The sequence below is a fragment of the Heteronotia binoei genome, chromosome 1 (genome assembly GCF_032191835.1).
Source record: "Heteronotia binoei isolate CCM8104 ecotype False Entrance Well chromosome 1, APGP_CSIRO_Hbin_v1, whole genome shotgun sequence".
NCBI classification, from domain to species: domain Eukaryota; kingdom Metazoa; phylum Chordata; class Lepidosauria; order Squamata; family Gekkonidae; genus Heteronotia; species Heteronotia binoei.
In genome coordinates, this window is record NC_083223.1 from 123,370,824 (window position 1) to 123,390,752 (window position 19,929).

At 40.6% G+C, this 19,929-nt stretch overlaps 1 protein-coding gene across 2 annotated transcripts; it reads left to right on the plus strand.

Annotated features, from left to right (window-relative positions):
* Positions 1–227: 227 nt before the first annotated feature.
* On the plus strand, positions 228–19,395 carry CCDC28A (coiled-coil domain containing 28A). 2 transcript variants are annotated; one of them, XM_060240188.1, is made up of 6 exons: positions 228–828; positions 4,709–4,904; positions 6,897–7,060; positions 13,833–13,987; positions 15,530–15,552; positions 18,915–19,395. In XM_060240188.1, exons 2-6 carry the CDS (start codon positions 4,747–4,749, stop codon positions 18,967–18,969), a joined length of 555 nt encoding a protein of 184 aa, XP_060096171.1. In that variant the 5' UTR covers positions 228–828; positions 4,709–4,746; the 3' UTR covers positions 18,970–19,395. The 2 variants fall into 2 exon arrangements, with proteins under 2 accessions (XP_060096171.1, XP_060096162.1); XM_060240179.1 differs by having other exon boundaries at positions 228–822.
* Positions 19,396–19,929: the final 534 nt, after the last annotated feature.

The window sequence follows — 19,929 nt, forward strand, 5'->3', positions numbered from 1 at the left end:
TCTTCATACCGGCGCTGATGCAAATTTCACCAATAAATTCCAATAAAGACAAATAAAGCACCCTATCAATGCGGCTTTCAAAGGAATGGCTCGTCCCCTTTTCTCCCCTGAACTAATGCAGTCCACAAGCCCCTAGCTACGGGGCGGAGGGGCAGGGGGACTAGGCCCCTCCACCCAACCCCCCCCCCCCCTTCCAGCTGTATGGCCCACCGCCACCCACCGCCCTCGCTGCCTCACACTGGTCACCGCTGCTCTCCCTGCGGCCCTGTTTTCGCCGCCACTCTTCCCACCCCCTTCTTATCTCCCCCGCTCTCCCTGCAGCCCTCTTTTCACAGGTGGCTGCTCTCCCCGGGCTCTTCCCACCCCCGAGAGCCTGAGAGAGAGAGCCGGGGCCAGGTGGCTGGCCGCTGGAAGAAGCAGCCAAGCCCCTACGCCCCCCCCCCCCATTTTACCCACCCACAAATTTCTGGCTATGGCTTGTAGTAAGCAAGCCTGTAGAGTGTACGGTATTATTTAAAAGCGTGGCAGCAGGAAACCGCATTTTCGGTTTGTTCTTCTTAGTCCCTTCTCAGTTTGATGGCAGAAGCTACCTCTTGTTCCGGTCCCTTATCGCGGTGAATTGTGGGAGTTGTATTTTTTCCCTTGCGGAAAACCATATCGTTCAGCCGGAATTGCACTACAAAACCCACAAGAGCTCTCCTTCCGTCATGTGATACTGAAATTTATTAACGAGGCCTTTCAAATAGGCAGGTGACGAATGTGTTTCGCTTCCGTAAATATGAGGGCGCAGTAGCGGTAGATCGGATAAATGTCAAGCTGCAGGTAAAGGTGGGTCGTATTTCTCGCGGTTGGGGGGGATTTGTTAATCATTTAAAGGGGGAGGAATACCTTAGGAAGAACAGTAGGACGCCAGAGGAGCGACGCGTGGAACGGTATTTCTTCCACATATGTCAGTCGCATTTAGGTGGGGGCAGGGGATTCCCCGGTTTGGAGGCCCTCCCCCCCCTGAAGGATCATTAGAAAGCTGGGGGGGGCGGGAATGTCTGCTGGGCACTCCATTATTTCCTGTGGAAACCAGTTCCCATAGGGAATAATGGAGAATTGATCCATGGGTATCTGGGGCTTTGGAGGGGCTGTTTTTTGAGGTAGAGGCACCAAAATTTCAGCATAGCATCACGTTCCTCTCCTCAAGACATCCCTCAGGTTTCAAAAAGTTTGGACCAGGGAGTCCAATTCTATGAGCCCCAAAAGAAAGTGCCCCTATCCTACATCTCTGCTGGAGGAAAGGTATTTAAAAAGTGTGCAGTCCCTTTAAATGTGATGGCCAGAATTCCCTTCAGAGTTCAATTATGCTTGTCGCAACCTTACTCCTGGCTCCACCCCCAAGTATCCTGGCTCCACCCCCAAAGTCCCCAGATATTTCTTGAATTGGACTTGGCAACCCTAGCTCACATTATCCAGCAGCATAAAAGAGATCCTTTTGGATCAGACCACAGATCCATCTACTCCAACATCGTCTTTCCTAAAGTGACTGTCCATGAGGGTCCCAGCAGAAGCAAAACCTACCCCTGTGTTTCCCCATTCCTGCCATCTAGAATTCAGAAATCTACACTGCCACTGAATGCAGCTCCATTTAACCATTATGGTTGATGGCTTTTAATATATAACTGTGAATTTGATTAAAGCTTATACTTATCTTTTTGATAAGTATGCTCTGATACTTTTTTTGTTAATTATTTTTAGGAAATAGTTGGCATATCAGAGTACTCACAGATTCCCTTTTGTTGTCTCCGTAGTATTTGATCGCCAAGAATAATTGAATACCTGTTTGAATTACCTCCATGAACATGGCTAATCCCCGTTTAAATCTACCAACTCTGCTAACCATTATTACATTTTGTTATAGTGAATTCCATGTGTTTATTTATTCATTTGTGCTGATCTTTCTCTCCAGGGGATTCAAAGCAGCTTAAATTATTATCCTCTCCTCCATCTTGTCCTCACAATAACTCTGTGAAGTAGGTTTGATGAAGAGTGTATGACTGGTCTAAGGTTACTCTGGCAGGCTTTTCCTACCAACTGAGGAAACCACACAAGTCCCCTATGATTTTGAGGAACGTTTGTTTTAAACTATAAGCCTTCCCTTCAGTTCAAAAGACAGCAAGTTCTAAATGCTTTGAGTTCACTATTGTGAGATAAGTTTTTTGGTGAGCAACTAGAACATGGAGGTCACTGAAGCAGGAATTGTATATAAACACAGAAGATTTTATTTATTTAGATGTTAGTTTGAAAGCAGCCCAGGTCCCCAGGTAGTCAGAGAAGCCTGGCTGAGGTGCATAAACAGGCTGTAATGATTTAAAGTGTTGTGTGTGTGTTTCTTTAAATGTTTGGTAAGTTGCAGAAGAACAAGGTGGGGTGAAAGGGGGGGATGAGTGAGTGAGGCGATTGGTTGGTGACTGAGAGTAGAGAGGCAGAGCTGTGAAGTGTGTGTGGAGAGGGAGAAGGAAGAAGTCAATCAGCAGTCTACAGAGTCCGAGAAGCAGTTTTATAATTAGAATCCAATATTAGTGCTGTGAAAAGCAATTAAGATTCTAAAAAGAAAGTAGAATACTTTAGAGCAAGGGTGTTGAACTCATTTGTTATAAGGGCTGGATTTGACACAAATGGGACTTTGTGGGGCTGAGCCATGCCAGGTAGCAGAGATATTATTTTTAAACTTAAAATACAAATATGCTTAAAACTCTTGTGATATTTTGTTTAAAATGGAAAAGTGGGGGAGTAGTAGGATTTGGCAATGCGGTTTTTAAAATAAAACACCAAGAAAAAGCACAAGGAACAAAGCAGAAACTAAATATATAAACTAAAACATAAAATGCTCTGAGCCTAGGAAAACATGAAATGGTTGGGCATTGCAAGCTTCTCCCCTGACCCCACCCCTCATCTACTCAGATCTACTTATCTACTTGGGGTAGGTATTTGTGGGTTTCCTGCATTGTGCAGGGGATTGGACTAGATGACCCTGGAGATCCCTTCCAACTCTATGATTCTAGAATGACAGTGGCTCTCCAGTGTAATATCCCCCTTTGGCTGTGGATTCCCAGGTTAGAATACTCAGTAGGTACCAGTTTTCAGGTCCATTCAACAGAGAAAGCTGGCTCAAAGCCTTTATTTGTAAGGAGACCACTCCAGCAAGCAACAGCTTCAACTGGCCATATGTTGGAAAGTGGACATGCTTAAATTTCTTGTGATATTTTGCTTAAAATGGAAGGTGGGGAAATAGTGGATTTGGCAATGCAACTTTTAAAATAAAAGAAAAAGCACAAGAATCACAGCAGAAACTAAAAATGTAAAATGTTCTGAGTCTAGGAAACCATTAAATGGCTGGGCATTGCAAGCTTCTCTCCCCCCCCCCCCCCCAAATCTACTCAAATTGACAATGGCTCTCTAGTGTAATAGCTCCCATTGGCTGTGGGTTCCCAGGTTAGAGTACTCACTAGGCACCAGTTCTCAGGCCCATTCAGCAGAGACAAAACTGGCTCAAAGCATCAACCCTTTAGTTACGAGCAGCTGGCCATAAACTCTGCAAAAGTGAAACCACTTTAGCTCCACTCCATTGAAATACGTTGCAGCTCAGACAAAGTTGCAAGGAAAACATGGAATGGATTTTCCATTAAGGGCTCTGGGCCCAGATAGCCCAGCCATGACCAGTGTGTTACAGACCCTGGAAATGCAAAAGTGGATGGCACCTGCACGGTGCACTCCTTGGAGCCCGGCAGGGATAAATTAACCAGTTGTAAAAGCTGAAGAAGAGCCAAATGCAATTTCTAAAACTTGGCTCATGTTGAAGTTGTATGCTGCCACTCATCCTTCCTACTCTACTTTAACAGAGCCATGGGGTGGGAGCCATAGCTCAGTGGTAGAGCATCTTTCTCACATGCACAAGGTCTTGTCACTGGCACCTGCAATTAAAAGGATCAAGTAGAAATGGTCATGTGAAGGTCTTTTCCTTGGCACCTCCAGCTAAAAGGATCAAGTAGTATTCTCACAATTTTTATTGCTTAATCTCCCATTAAAAAAATTAAAATAAAAACCCTGTAAATTAAAATGTAAATAGTTTCAAGTTTCTTCATTTCTCCTACAATTCTGTTTTCAAATTTCAGGGGAGGGGTGCTAGTGGGCAGCTTGCCTAGGGCACCAAAAACCCTAGCACTGGCCCTGAGACCAGCTTTGATTTACTCTGATGCAATAGGAACCTGTTAAGTTCAGTTAAATTAATTACCAGGATTTCCATCTTTCATGATATTTTGCTCCAGAGAAATCTATTATTAAGCATCTTAAAATATTGGCATATTTTTTACATGAAAGTCTAGTGCCTCACTTTTCCTCCATCAACAGAAAATACTAGCTTTTTGGAAGATGCCTTTCAAAAGAGTTCCCCATAGAGATCTTAACTACCCAAATCCTTTGCAAAGCTAAACCTTTAGTTTTATCCATGGTTGTTGGTGAGTAAAACTCCTTGAAGTTTCAAAGTCTGTTTCTGAGTAAACACACACAATATCAGGCTGTTAAAGTGCTGATCAAGTTTTAAAAGCTTTTAAAGTTTCCATGGAGTTCGTTAAACCCTTTTTAAAAAATATTTATACATTTGTTGTTGTTTAACTTTCCTTTTTATGAGCACAGATTTTTTTAATTTCCCCTCATAACATAGAAACACATTTGCTGGAGCACCAACAGTTACCCTGTGGAATGGAAGAAAGAAAAACCAAAAGGAAGAGTCCCAAAACATCCAACACTCATGTCACTCAGGTGGTCAACAGTAAGAAAAGTTCTTTGCCTCCTAGTAAAAGTACTGCCTTTTCAAACTCTACACCACAGCCGTCTTTGCAGAAACCAAAGCTGAAAAGGTAAGAGACTCAGATGTTGCCTGCAATCAAAGCCTACCAGGTTGACCCAGGGTCTTCACCCAGAAAGCTCCAGTATAAGAAACACATTGTGAAGCCATAAGAAAATGATTGTTCACATGAATCAGAATATTAGCAATACTTTATTAATAGTATAAGAATGGTATATTCTGAAGTTGCTTTTGCAGTTTTGAAGCACCTCTTCATTTTCTACACATATTTCTGAAATAGTTAAATCAGGAATACTTCATTGAACTAAGGAACAGATGGCAAACCTACAAATCTGAGTGCTGCAATTTCCAAGGAGAATGGAATAACAGCTGGTTCAAATCAATAATGATTGTAAATAATAAACTTCATTAGAATTGCATTACTGTAACTAATCAATTACCTTTCTGCAGCAAGACTTCCAATGATAAATTGAACAAACAACCTAAAACCCTCTAAAATAACAATAACAGATGCAATCCAGCTAGTGCAGAATGTGGCAGCATGGCTGTTAACTGCATTGCCTTTACTGGCGAACATTCAGCCAGTGCTGTGCCAACTGCACTGGCTACCTATTGAGTACTAGATCCGCTTCAAGGTTTTGGTACTGACAGTTAAAGCCTTACATGGTCTGGGACCAACATACCTGAGGGACCGCCTTTCCACATATATGCCCCAGAGGTCGTTGCGATTGGCTACACAACACCTCCTGACCACCCCTGGCCCTAAGGGCATCTGACTTGCCTCAACCAGGGCCTTTTCAGCCCTGGCCCCTGCCTGGTGGAATCAGCTCCCTGTGCAGATCCGGGCCCTACCTGAATTACTGCCATTTCGTAGGGCCTGCAAGATGGAGTTGTTCCACCAGGCCTATGGTTGAGGCAGCGGGTGCCCTACTATTCCATCATTTGGCCTCCCTTGTGGTGACATCATGCTTATTACAGTGCAGCTGGATTGATATGCTGTGCCCTGTCTGCCGGTGGTGCGTTTTATTTATTGTTTTTACTGTTAATTTTAAATTGGTGTTTTAACTTTGATATGTAGGTTTTTATTGCTATTTTTATATGTTGTGATCCGCCTTGAGCCCGTTTACGGGAAAAGGCGGAATATAAGCCTATTAAATAAATAAATAAGTAATCCCACTCCCAACCTGGAATGATTTTTAAAAAGCAGTAGAATAGTACAGTATTAATTAAAATATTTGAGTAAATAGAAACATTTTAATCCCATGCCTAAATTATAGTATTAATCATATGTAAAATCAGTATTTTTCCCTAACAAAACTTGTGCATCTTACATGAAGAATGTGATTTTGATTAGATTTGTATGCACTTGTTTTGCTGCGTCCGCTACACATTTTCAGAATTCTATAGTCTGCTGTACCAATCATTTTGATTCTTCTCTAAAACAATATTGGCCACTTCTACAAGGGGGCAGGAAGATTCATCGCCTCTGAGGAAGCAGCAGCAAGCAAGGCGGAAGCAGGCAGAGACAGCATCAGCACTCATCGCACTACTTGCTACTGTCACTGCCCCCACCTCTCTGTGTTCACACAAAGAGTGCGTTCACACTACACTAAATAATGTGCTTTGCAACAGGATTTTTGCTTTTCATACACAATAAAAATCCAGTTGCAAAATGCATTATTTAGTGTAGTGTGAATGCACCCAAAGGCACTGGTGCTCTGATGATCATATCAACACCCCCGCCCCCCTCCCCCCGCAACCTGGCAGCCCCTATTTTGTTTTTCACAATTGAGCCATGGTTCAGAATTGGACCACCATTTTGTCTACAGCTGAGAAGCCCATAGTGGGGGGCATTATCCAGGCTCTGCCATTTTGAAAGCAGAGCTTAGCCTTGACTGTGGGAAGTAATCCACAGTTTAGATTGACTGTGGGAAGTACATCCACACCATGTGATATCTCTCAATTTAAAGACTTTTCTGATACAGTTGTTATTCAACAAACCTGAGATCTGAAAGTAATTTTTAAATATCTATTTTCTCCTCAGAGGCATAAAAGAGAGAGTTAAACCACTTGGAGCAGAAAGCAAAGGAGCACAGTCAGCTCCAATCCAACACTCATTTCTTACAGATGTATCAGATGTTCAAGAGATGGAAAAAGGGCTTCTGAATCTTCTGAATGACTTCCACTCTGGCAAACTTCAAGCATTTGGTAATTTTGTGGCCCCTTCCTGTTCTCCCAAGCCTTCCTGTTCAGCCAAACACAAACATGTATTTCACTCGGTTCTCTGAAATCTCACATATGAGGTGGCAGTCTCTTAAGACAGAATGAGTTTGTGGGCCATGATGACAGTAGTATTAAAAGATGTTAGCACTGCATAGAGGAACAGGATAGTAAAAAATCTTGAGAAGAGCAAAGCTGGCACCAACAGTTACTCTGTGGAATAGGAGAAAGAAATGGGTTCATACCAGGAGAGGCTTTCTTTCAAGATACGTGGATACCAGGTTGTAGCAGTCATTCAGCCCACTTTGACTGCTCAGTGTTCACATTTTGTTATAGAAGATTGTTGTTAGTTGTGCTGTTAAATTTACTGCTAACATGAATTACCGTTTCACATTTACATAGGTATTGTATTTCAGACTCTCCAGAGAGGCAGCATGTAAATTTTCCAAGCAAATTGATTAAACACCCTGTAACATGAGAGCAAATGTGCTATATATTGGGTCTCTACTCTAGAGTGATTATTTGTGCTGGTTATGGCATCTATCATAATGTTATGTATATACTGAGACCTGGGAGTTAACGAGGAGAATTGTAAAAAGATGGGTAATGGATCAGAGTTGTCCACTGAGATGGTGACAAACAGTATGGACTGTCTGCCAAAGTCTTGAGGCAGCAGGAGGAGGGTTGCGAGCCTAACTTGCCTGGGAAATTATAGATGTTTGTATACAAATGCTAGAAGTGTTCGAAGTAAAATTGGTAAGTTGGAATGTTTAGTGTTGGGGGGAGAAATAGACATTGTGGGAATTTCAGAAACTTGGTGGAATGAGGAGAATCAGTGGTATACAGTGATTCCTGGATATAAGTTATATCAAAAGGATAGGGAGGGAAGAGTTGGAGGTGGGGTGGCTCTGTATGTCAGAGAGGGTATACAGTCCAGTAAGACTGAGGTCAGAGAATTAGATTCCCTTCTAGAAATGCTTTGGGTCAAAATAGTGGGCCCAAAAGGAAATTTAACTATGGGAGTTTGTTATCACCCACCAAATCAAAATATAGAGGATGATTATAATATGATGGAAGGATTAAAGATAGTGGCTAAACAAAAACTGTGTCATAGTAAGTGATTTTAGCTACCTGCAGATTGATTGGGTCAATATGTGTTCTGGTCAAAAGAAAGAGGTTGAGTTTCTAGATGTTCTCAATGACTATGCTATGAAGCAGATGGTCACAGAACCTACCAGGGGTGGGGCGATCTTGGATTTGGTCCTAAGTAATGCCCAAGATTTGGTGAGAGATGTAAAAGTGATTGCACCGCTTGGGAGCAGTGACCATAACGTTATTGATGTCACCATTTGTATAAATAAGGAGTTGCCTCAAAAGACCAGCACAACCACTTTTAACTTTAAAAGGGGTAAAATCTCTGAGATGAGGAGGCATGTAAAGAGGAAACTGAAAGGAAAGTAAATGCAGCCAAAACCCTTGGGGAAGCTTGGAGGCTATTTGAAACTACAATCCTCGAAGCTCAGATAAAATATATACTGCAAGTCAGGAAAGGCACAAGCAGGTATAAGAAAAGGCCTGCATGGTTAACAAGCAAAGTTACAGAAGCTGTAAAAGGTAAGAAGGATTCCTTTAAGCGGTGGAAAGCTAGTCCATGTGAGTTTAATAAAAGGGGACACAGGCTGTGGCAAATAAAATGCAAGACTGTGATCAGACAGGCAAAAAGGGACCATGAGGAGCATATTGCAAAAAACATAAAGACCAAGAATAAAAATTACTTCAAATATATCAAAGCAGGAAACCAGCCAGGGAGGCAGTGGGGCCCTTGGATGACCAAGGGGTAAAAGGATTATTGAAGAAGGATAGGGAAATGGCTGAGAAGCTGAATGCATTTTTTGCCTCCGTCTTCACTGTGGAAGATGAGAAGTGTTTGCCCACTCCAGAACCACTAATTTTGGAAGGGGTGAAGAAAGACCTGAGTCAGATTGAGGTGACATGAGAGGAGGTCCTACAACTGATAGATGAACTAAAAACTAATAAGTCACCAGGTCCGGATGGCATACATCCAAGAGTTCTGAAAGAACTCGAAGTTGAACTTGTGGATCTCCTGACAAAAATATGTAATCTTTCATTGAAATCTGCCTCCGTTCCTGAGGACTGGAAGGTAGCAAATGTCACCCCCATCTTTAAAAAGGGTTCCAGAGGAGATCCGGGAAACTACAGGCTAGTCAGTCTGACTTCAATACTGGGAAAATTGGTAGAAACCATTATCAAGGACAGAATGAGTAGGCACATTGATGAACACAAGTTATTTTATAGTTAAAACAATTTTATTTGGTAACATGGTAACAAATGATATTTCTTGCATCATTAATAACTTCTTTTATCTATCCCATATATTACTTTCTACCCACTCCTCCCCCCGTTACTTGACCCCCGCCAGTGTTATTTACTTAAAGTACTAATGTTTAAAGGTACCCTTAACTAATAAAAACAAAAATTAATATTCTTCTTTTTTCTAAGATTTAATCATTATCAAAAATTGTCCAATGCCCTTTCATTTTCCACTCTTTTTCTACATATCTTCTGAACTTTTCCACTCCATCTTAAAAACTTCTAAATCATAGTCTCTTAAAATTCTTGTTAATTTGTCCATTTCACTCCATGTCATAACTTTTACAATCCAATCCCATTTCTTTGGTATTTTTTCTTGCTTCCACAACTGCGCATATAATGTCCTAGCAGCTGAAAGCAAGTACCAAATTATAGTTCTTTTGGAAATTTTTCCATTTGTAATCCTAACAGAAAAGTCTCTGCAACTTTTTAAAATTCATATCCCAAGATCCTAGAAATTTCTTGTTGAATCATCTGCCAATACTTTTTTGCTCTTTCACAAGTCCACCACATATGGTAGAAAGAACCTTCATGTTTTTTACATTTCCAACATCTGTCTGGCATCTTATTATTCATCTTTGCCAATTTCTTAGGAGTCATATACCATCTATACATCATTTTAAAACAGTTCTCTTTAATACTATGACACATCAAAAGCTTCATAGAGTTCTTCCACAAATATTCCCAAGTTTCCATCTGTATTTCTTTATTTACATTAATTGCCCACTTAATCATTTGAGATTTCACTACTTCATCTTCCGTAGACCATTTTAAAAGTAATTTATATAATTTTGAAATTAATTTTTCGTTGTCTCCATGCAGAACTTTTTCCATTTCTGTTTGCTCTTTTCTTATTCCTTCAGTTTTAATGTCGTTCTCCACCAAGCTCTTTATTTGTTGCATTTGAAATCAATCATATTTATTACTCAGCTCTTCAGCAGTTTTCAATTCTTTTTTGCCACTTGTATTTTTAATAGTTGATTATATGACAACCACTTTTCCTCACCCGTCTCAGCTGTTATTTTTATCACTTCGGCTGGCACTATCCATAACGGTTTTCTCTCATCTCCATATTTCTTATATTTCATCCATGTATTTAGCAAGCTGTTTCTTATATAATGGTGAGAGAAAAAGCCGTCTATCTTTTTTCCCCTATAATACATATAAGCGTGCCAGCCAAATTTATTTCCATGACCTTCCAACGCTAAGAGTTTTTTGTTTAACAACATTATCCATTCTTTTATCCATACTAAGCAAACTGCTTCATGATATAATTTTAAGTCTGGTAATTGAAATTCCCCTCTCTTTTGCATCTGTTAAAATTTTCATTTTAATTCTTGGTTTCTTCCCCGCCCACACAAACTCTGAAATTTTTCTTTGCTGTATATTAAATTGTTTACTGTCTTTAACAATCGGAATAGCTTGAAACAAATACATTATTCTTGGTAGAATATTCATTTTAATTGCGGCTATTCTACCCAACAGTGACAAATTAAGTTTGTTCTACTTTAACATATCTTCATCCATTTTACGCCATAGCTTCTCATAATTATTTTTGAACAAATCAATATTCTTCATTGTTATCTCCACACCCAAATATTTTACCTTGGAGGTAACTTCACAGCCCGTTAGTCTCTGCAATTCTTGTTGCTTATTTATTTGCATATTTTTACATAGAAGTTTTGATTTTTTTTATTAATACAAAGTCCCGCCAACTCCCCATATTCTTGTATTTTGGCTAACAACCAAGGTGTGACTTGTATGGGGTTTTCATTTATAAACATATCATCTGCAAATGCTCTGTGTTTGTAAATAAATCCTTTTACTTTTAATCCTTCTGTTTCTTTATCTGCTTGAATTTGCATCAGTACTATTTCAAGAGTCATTATAAACAACAGTGGAGAAAGTGGATAACCTTGTCTTGTACCTTTACTAATTATCATGTCTTCTGTAAGATCAGCATTTATATATAGCCTTGCACATTGATGAGCACAAGTTATTGAGGAAGTCTCAGCATGGGTTCTGTAAGGGAAGATCTTGCCTCACTAACCTGTTAGAGTTCTTTGAGGGGGTGAACAAACATGTGGACAAAGGGGACCCAATAGATGTTGTTTACCTTGACTTCCAGAAAGCTTTTGATAAAGTTCCTCATCGAAGGCTCCTTAGTAAGCTCGAGAGTCATGGAGTAAAAGGACAGGTCCTCTTGTGGATCAAAAACTGGCTAATTAATAGGAAGCAGAGAGTGAGTATAAATGGGCAGTCGTCTCAGTGGAGGACGGTAAGCAGTGGAGTGCCGCAGGGCTCAGTACTGGGTCCCAAGCTCTTTAACTTGTTCATAAATGATTTGGAGTTGAGAGTAGGCAGTGAAGTGGCCAAGTTTGCAGATGACACTAAATTGTTCAGGGTGGTAAGAACCAGAGAGGATTGTGAGGAACTATAAAGTGATCTGTTGAGGCTGGTGAGTGGGCGTCAACATGGCAGATGAGGTTCAATGTGGCCAAGTGCAAAGTAATGCATATTGGGGCCAAAAATCCCAGCTACAAATACAAGTTGATGGGGTGTGAACTGGCAGAGACTGATCAAGAGAGAGATCTTGGCATCGTGGTAGATAACTCACTGAAAATGTCAAAACAGTGTGCGATTGCAATAAAAAAGGCCAACACGATGCTGGGAATTATTAGGAAGGGAATTGATAACAAATCAGCCAATATCATAATGCCCCTGTATAAATCGATGGTGCAATCTCATTTGGAATACTGTGTACAATTCTGGTCACCGCACCTCAAAAAGGATATTATAGCATTGGGAAAAATGCAGAAAAGGGCAACTAGTATGATTAAAGGTTTGGAACGCTTTCCCTATGAAGAAAGGTTAAAATGCTTGGGGCTCTTTAGCTTGGAGAAATGTCGACTGCGGGGTGACATGATAGAGGTTTACAAGATTATGCATGGGATGGAGAAAGTAGAGAAAAAAGTACTTTTCTCCCTTTCTCACAATACAAGAACTCGTGGGCATTCAATGAAATTGCTGAGCAGTCGGGTTAGAACGGATAAAAGGAGGTACTTCTTCACCCAAAGGGTTATTAACATGTGGAATTCAGTGCCACAGGAGGTGGTGGCGGTACAAGCATAGCCAGCTTCAAGAGAGGTTTGGATAAAAATATGGAACAGAGCTCCATCAGTGGCTAGTAGCCACAGCATATTATTGGAACTGTCTGGGTCAGTGATGCTCTGTATTCTTGGTGCTTGTGGGGGGGGGGGGGGGCAAAGTGGAAAAGCTTCTAGCCCCACTTGTAAACCTCCTTTTTTTTTTACCACTGTGTGACACAGAGTGTTGGACTGGATGGGCCATTGGCCTGATCCAACATGGCTTCTCTTATGTTCTTAGATTGTTGATTATGTGGCAGAGCAGAATTGTCTTATGATGATCTTAATTATTTCTGGGCTACCTGAATACTTTGGTGTTTTGTTGTGCTTGGGTCTTCATAAATCTTTATAATCAGAGTCAAGTTTAAGACTGCCTATCCCCTAATGCACAGATATTCTACTTGTTTCCCATCTCTATGGCTACATTTAGGGTGGTTTTTTAAAAAACAAAACTCCTCGCAGGGAAAAATATTTTATCTGTAATTTGATCCTTATGCCCACAAACAGACTTAAATAGCTTTCCTTCTGATTTGCCCTTGTGTCATAATTTGCACTCCATCAAACAAAGGCATATGGTTTACATAAATCTTTTAAGGCCTAACAGTAAGCACAAAAGTGTAATAAGACCTAGAGATTTTTGGAGAGTGGGAAGAGCACTTTGCAATACCTGAGGAAATACGAGTTTAAAGAGAAAAGGTTACAGTGATCATGGAGAGCTTTAGAAGACAATCTTAATGCAAATGTACCTGTTTGTATTTAGATTTGTGATCACTAAGGAAAACCAGGATAGTGACACAGAGGCAGGCAATGATAAACCATATCTGAACGTCCCCTGCCTTCAATACTCCACTGGGTCACCATAAGTCAGCTGCAACTTGATGGCACTTTACACACACACAAACTGTGAGGGATGGGATAAAGTTGGAATATGCATCAGTTGTGCCTCTTCAAACTCCTTCCCATCTGAACTTAATCACTAATCGAGTAACAGACATCAGCAGTTTGAAGTAATAACAGGAACAAATAGAAAGGTAGAAGGCCTGTCTTGCTTTAAAATATTGTATTATCTTTATTCATTTTTATGGTTAATGAGGAACCTTAATAGATACATTGATGTGATTTTTCTGGGCAAAGCTCTTCCATTTTGATGCAAGTGGCAGATTGTTGTTGTTTTTTAAATTACTATCGGACTGCTGAGTAACTCTGCATTTTGATCATTTCAGGAAATGAATGTTCCATTGAGCAAATGGAGCATGTGCGAGGGATGCAGGAGAAGCTGGCACGTCTGAATCTGGAGCTTTATGGGGAGTTGGAAGAACTCCCTGAAGACAAGAGAAAAGTAGCCAGTGATTCTAACCTGGACAGATTGCTATCAGATGTAAGTATCAATATAGGGAGAAGACTGACTCCCTGCACAGATAGATCTGCATGCAGAAAAATCAAGCAAGAGAAAAAGCTGTAATATTTACTACTAGTTAGTAAATATTTTGGAGTTTTAAACTAACTAAATCAAGCAAGAGAAAAAGCTGTAATATTTACTACTAGTTAGTAAATATTTTGGAGTTTTAAACTAACTAAATCAAGCAAGAGAAAAAGCTGTAATATTTACTACTAGTTAGTAAATATTTTGGAGTTTTAAACTAACCATTTAGTGTGTGTGTGTGTGTGTGTATTAAAAGCTCCTAAAACTGTAATTAAGTCATAGGCCCTTTCTATACTTCCTACCTGCAGCTGCTTTGACCCACTCTTAATTTTGTTTCGATTCTTCAGTGGTCCAGAGTGCCTTTCTACATTTACAGCTTGCTCCTCTTGTTCATCTGTTTATGCTACCAGGAGGGGAGATGAACACCCTGCCTCTTCCCTAGCTCATTTGCTGGCTCTCTGTCTTTCACTTACATGCAGTCAGACAGACAAGGCAGGCATGCTCACCTGAGCCTTTATTTTTCCCCAAAACTCAAGCAGAGGAGGGGATGGGAATCTTTCTTGCCAGAGTGAGTGTACAGCAAGTTGTAGTCCTCCCTGTCTTGAACTTACACCAAACATGCTTTTCAGTACACTTTTTTAAATGAAGCAGACAGCACATGAGAAGCTTTCTTTGGAAAATCTCTATACTTAAAAAAAAGAAAAAAAAATCTCTATGCTCTTGAAGTTGCACCAATTTCTTTTCACAGTGGCACACACACACACAGAGCATATCCCAGCAGGCATTGGGTGAGGGGAGGAGATGCATCCTGTAGGTTGAAAAATGGGCATGTGATTGCTAGAGGTAATTAGAGGAGTTAAGCGCTGCAAGGAAACAGTTCTACTTCAGGAAAGTTTGGAATCTGGTCCAAGGCAAATGAAAGCAGTGAGACAATAGCACTTTGAGTAGATTTGGGGCAGTCAAGAACTGACAGCTGCTTGGACCAGAATAGATGTAAAAGAAGGAGGAAAACACAACAGGAAAGGGAAGTGAAAAGTGAATGAGATGTGGATGGGATTTTACAATGCAAAGGAAAACAGCAGTGAAAGAGAGGCAAAGCATATGTGTAGAAAGGGCCATAGACCATGGAGAAGAGATCACAAAGCAGGGCCTCGAATTAATATCTTAGCAGTCAAGCAGTTGAGATGCTGTTCCTAAGCCATACAGGGCTTTGAAGGTCAACACCAGCACCTTGAATGGGGCCTGGGAACACATGGAAGCCAGTGTAAATGAGCTAAGACTTTTCTACACTGGCTGACTGGACAAAGCTATGGAACAGAGTCCAGTGTTTTCCAGGTCTAATGGGAAATATTTCAGTCTGACTTTAAGTTGTAATTTAACCAGTTTATGAGTTTAATTCTGCAATGGTCACTAAATATAATTTACAGAAAAGTAATGGTTTTCACAACTAAGCAGCAGCAGCCTGAGGGCATTTTTCTCTCTTTCTTTATATTGCAGCTAGAAGAACTGAATTCTTCGATGTATCCTTTTTTTTTAAATGGACAAAATAGGTATTACAATGCCATCCTAAGTAGAATTATACCTCTAAGCCTGTTGACTTCAATTAACTTAGAAGCATGTAACTCTCCTCAGGATAGATCCAAGTAGGCAGCCATGTTGGTCTGAAGTAGTAGAACAAAATAGGAGTCGATTGCACCTTTAAGTTGGTCTTAAAGGTGCAATCGACTCCTATTTTGTTCTCCTCAGGATAGCCATCCTAAATCCCAATGAATAGGTTTTAGTAGGATTCTGAGTAGATCTGCTTAGGATTTCACTGTTAGTTGCTCAAATTGTACACCTTACTTTATGTGACCTGCAGTTTTAGTACAGAATAAGCAACTGGGCATGAGTTTAGCAGCTCAAAGCAACTGAAAAAGTATTTTCAAGCTTCAGACATAAAACCCTTTTTCTTTTTTAGAAGTAACTTTGCACTGGCAATTGTGAGAATAAATTGCTCCTCTGAGGACTGAATTTGAGGATTCTCAGGGTGGTGGTAGCGGATGGTCAGGAAAAAAATGTCCTGTGAGGCTTTGGGAAGTATGGGTTATTTCTAATAGAGCAGGTGGCCCTTGATAAAAACAGATCTTCACTTCTCCTTAGTTCAGAGATCTCCCATCTGTGACAGTGTTTTGTTAACAATGAAATCATTTAGATGCTACTGTAAGAAGAGAAAATACTTAGTAGTTGTGTGAAAAAAAGATTAATAGGGAAAATAGGTGAGAAATAATCAAATATTTCACTGATTTGCTTTTTTAATCAGTAAACTTTATGAATACTGGATGAAAATCCATCCAGAAATCCAGTTCAAAGACCTTTGATAAGATATTTAAATTAGACTACTAATACTGAGTAGTCCTAAAGGAAGTCTAAATGTAGTTTCTTTAAATTTTGTTCTTTTTCCTGTAGATTTTTCTCTCTTAAATTTCCCTGCCCCCTGAATTTGTCTTGTATTTTTTTCACTCTTAATATACACAAAGCCTTTTCATAGCATATTGTTTTATTCAAACAGTGCATTTATTCTGATGCTATGTGTATTCTCATTTTCTGTCCACTTTTTCAATATTTTTCCTTCTCTATAAACAACTTACCTCCTCCCCCCTCATTTGTCTTCAGTTTACACACACATAAATATCAACTGGGTTCTCCTTAGTTCCTCTTTGTCCAAATGGCAGTGTTACCTACTCTGCTCAAGAGCATGGGTAACATTGCTTTATGTCTTACAACCAGGGTTTTGCCTTTTTTTTAGCAGGAACACAGTTCTGTCTGGCTTGGTGTGAGTTCCTGCTGGGTTTTTCTACAAAAAAAAGCCCTGCTTACAATTAATATGCTGCCGATCAGGGCTTTTTTTAAAGCAGGAATGCACAGCCAGTTCCGGCTGGCTTGGTATCAGGGCGTGTGGCCTAATATGCAAATGAGTTTCTGCTGGGCTTTTTCTGCAAAAAACATGTGCAAAATAAGGGTGATGGGGTGTGGCCTAATATGCAAATGAGTGCCTGCTGGGCTTTTTCTACCAAAAAAGCCCTGCTGCCAATAGTTCTGAAAGAGAATTTTAGTATTTATTAATATCAAGAGAATGTATGGATTTCCAGGGGGCTAGCTACCACCCCATAGAAATCTTCTTTCCCAGGGCAGTACAATTACCCATGTTACCTCACTGCTCCAGCAGCTCCCAGCAGAAACTAAAAAGGGAAAACTTGATTTGAGAGTATAGGCTAGGGTTGCCAAGTCCAATTTAAGAAATATCTGGGGACTTTGGGGGTGGAGCCAGGAGACTTTGGGGGTGGAGCCAGGAGACATTAGGGGTGGAGCCAAGATCAAGGCTGTGACAAGCATAATTGAACTCCAAAGGGAGTTCTGGCCATCACATTTAAAGGGACGGCACACTTTTTCAATGCCTTCCTTCCATAAGAAATAATGAAGGATAGGGGCACCTTCTTTTGGGGCTCATAGAATTGGACCCCCTGGTCCAATCGTTTTGAAACTTGGGGGATATTTTGCGGAGAGGCACTAGACGCTGTACTGAAAATTTGGTGCCTCTACCTCAAAAAACAGCCCCCCCACAGAGCCCCAGATACCCGCAGATCAATTCTCCATTATTTTCTATGGGAATAAATCTCCATAGGGAATAACAGAGTTCCCAGCAGACATTTCCCTCCCCTCCCCCCCCTGCTTTCTGACGACCCTGAAGCGGGGGGAGGGCCTCCATACCGGGGGATCCCCTGCCCCCACCTGGGGATTGGCAACCCTAGTATAGGCCCACTCAAGCCTGAATTTATAGCTGAGGTAAAATTAACCAGCATGTGATGGTCTGCTTTTTAAAATGAACAAGAATGAACAAATAAAAATTTGAAAAAATACTGCATACATGAACTGAGGTAAATATTCACTTAAAAAGGAATTGCAGGATGTTAGGGTTTAAATCATATATACATTAGGAAAACTCTCTTTCAGGTATAACTTACCAACAAAGTACTCTGTTGCAACTGAGTTACACATCAGGCCCAGCAAAGCCCTACTTGGTCTACTGTAATGCTTCAGTATATTCAGTTCACATAATGAAGAAATATAACCCAAAGTTCTGAGATCTCCTCACCCATCTGTAACCTTCAGAACCTAACCCTTGATTCTCAGTCTTCAAAACATAACCTCTTTTTACTAACAACTGCCTCCTATCAGTTCTTAACCACTGAGCAACAGTCTCTGCTAGGGTCGCCAAGTCCACTTCAAGAAATATCTGGGGACTTTGGAGATGGAGGCAGGAGACTTTGGGGGGTAGAATCAGGAGACATTGGGGGTGGAGCCAGGAGCAAGGGTGTGACAAGCACAACGGCTGGGGCTGATGGGAGTTGAAGGCAAAAAAATCTGGAGAGCTACCGTTGGCTACCCCTGCCCTATGAGAATCGATCTCCACATAGGGAATAATGAAGTGCCCAGCAGACATTTCCCTCCCCCCCCCTGTTTCTGGCGACTCTGAAGCGAGAGATTAGTATCTCTACTCACGAGTTGCTGCCAACTTCTTCAAAGTAACACAGACACACCATCCCAAGAGGAAGCCTTTCCAATTGGAGACTGAAGCCTCCGGAGTTGGAAAGTCACATGGTGGCTGTGGAGCACGGGGCTTCCCCCGCTGGCCAGCTGAATGAGGATGGGAAGGAGCCTGGGAAAGCGGGAGAACCCCCGCTGGGTTTGGGGATTGGCAAGCCTAGTCTCTGCCCATCTTTTTTTGTAACACTTTCCCAAGTATCTCGAATCTAGTTGTTCCCAGTGTATGGATAATGCTAGAAACTTAAAGCTTGTATAGTTCAAACTCTTTAAAACTCATTTCCTTAACTGTTCATTGCAGACAAAAACTTCATTTAGCAGATGCTCAAGGTGTTTCAAATACCAGCACAAGTTAAAACTGCAGTTTTTGGATGTCATCTTAATTTGCAGTGCATTCTTTCTGCATCTCCTGCAGCAAATGCAAATGTTTCTGTTCATACATTCCTCTTGGCAGATGTGAATGCTGCAACTGTGCCAGGGTTGGAGTATAGGGTACTAAATTGCCATGTCTTGCTGCTATGCTTTGTATTATTGCCTTATCCGACACAGAATGTTGGGAAAACTTGAAAGTGCATTTGAATTCTCAGTGTTCAAATCAGTTGGAATTTCATATAAAGTTCTAATAAAACAGAGTTTTGGTTAAGTTAGTAATAAATGTTGCTGTCTCTTTCACACAATGTAGAAAATCAACATACCGCTTAGTGTGGGTTTTTTGGACAGTGGTATTGTTCATTTAATGAATATTTAATTTATTTTAGCAATAAAACTTGTTTTAAAGATTATGGCCATGACTTGTTTCTATAGAATTTTTTAAAACATGTATACTCAAGTCTTTCTTCCGTCATAAAAGCCACCAGAGTAGCTAACAAATTATAACATGTTAACATTTGTGGAAATTTGTTCTCTGGGGCTTGTTTCCAAAAGTGGCTAGCTGTCAGTGATTACCTCCTGATGCCTTTCAAGGATCTGATTAGAAGGGACAAATGCCATTGGCTCAGAAATCAGAAGAATCAAACAAAAGTAAAGCACCTGTTGCTGCTGATTGTAAGCATCCAAACACAACAACAAAGTTTTATTCAGAATGTAAGCTTTCATGTGCTAAATCCCCTGGTCTGAATAAGTGTGCTTTTAGCACACGAAAGCTTACATTTTGAATAAAACTTTGTTGGTGTTAAAGGTGCAAGTTGACTCCTGCTTTGTTCAACTGCTTCAGACCAACATGACTGCCCACTTGGATCTATCAACAACAACAAACATGGATTTATTCAGGGAGGGGAGAGTGCTTTTTGGAATGCCTAAGAATCCTGGATTTGTGT

Excerpts from the sequence above, each read along its gene's own strand:
- CCDC28A (XM_060240188.1), top strand. The coding sequence starts at position 4,747 with ATGGAAGAAAGAAAAACCAAAAGGAAGAGTCCCAAAACATCCAACACT. Across the intron at positions 4,905-6,896 it reads CAGAAACCAAAGCTGAAAAG|AGGCATAAAAGAGAGAGTTA; the intron begins GTAAGAGACTCA and ends TTTTCTCCTCAG. Across the intron at positions 13,988-15,529 it reads TGGACAGATTGCTATCAGAT|CTAGAAGAACTGAATTCTTC; the intron begins GTAAGTATCAAT and ends TTTATATTGCAG.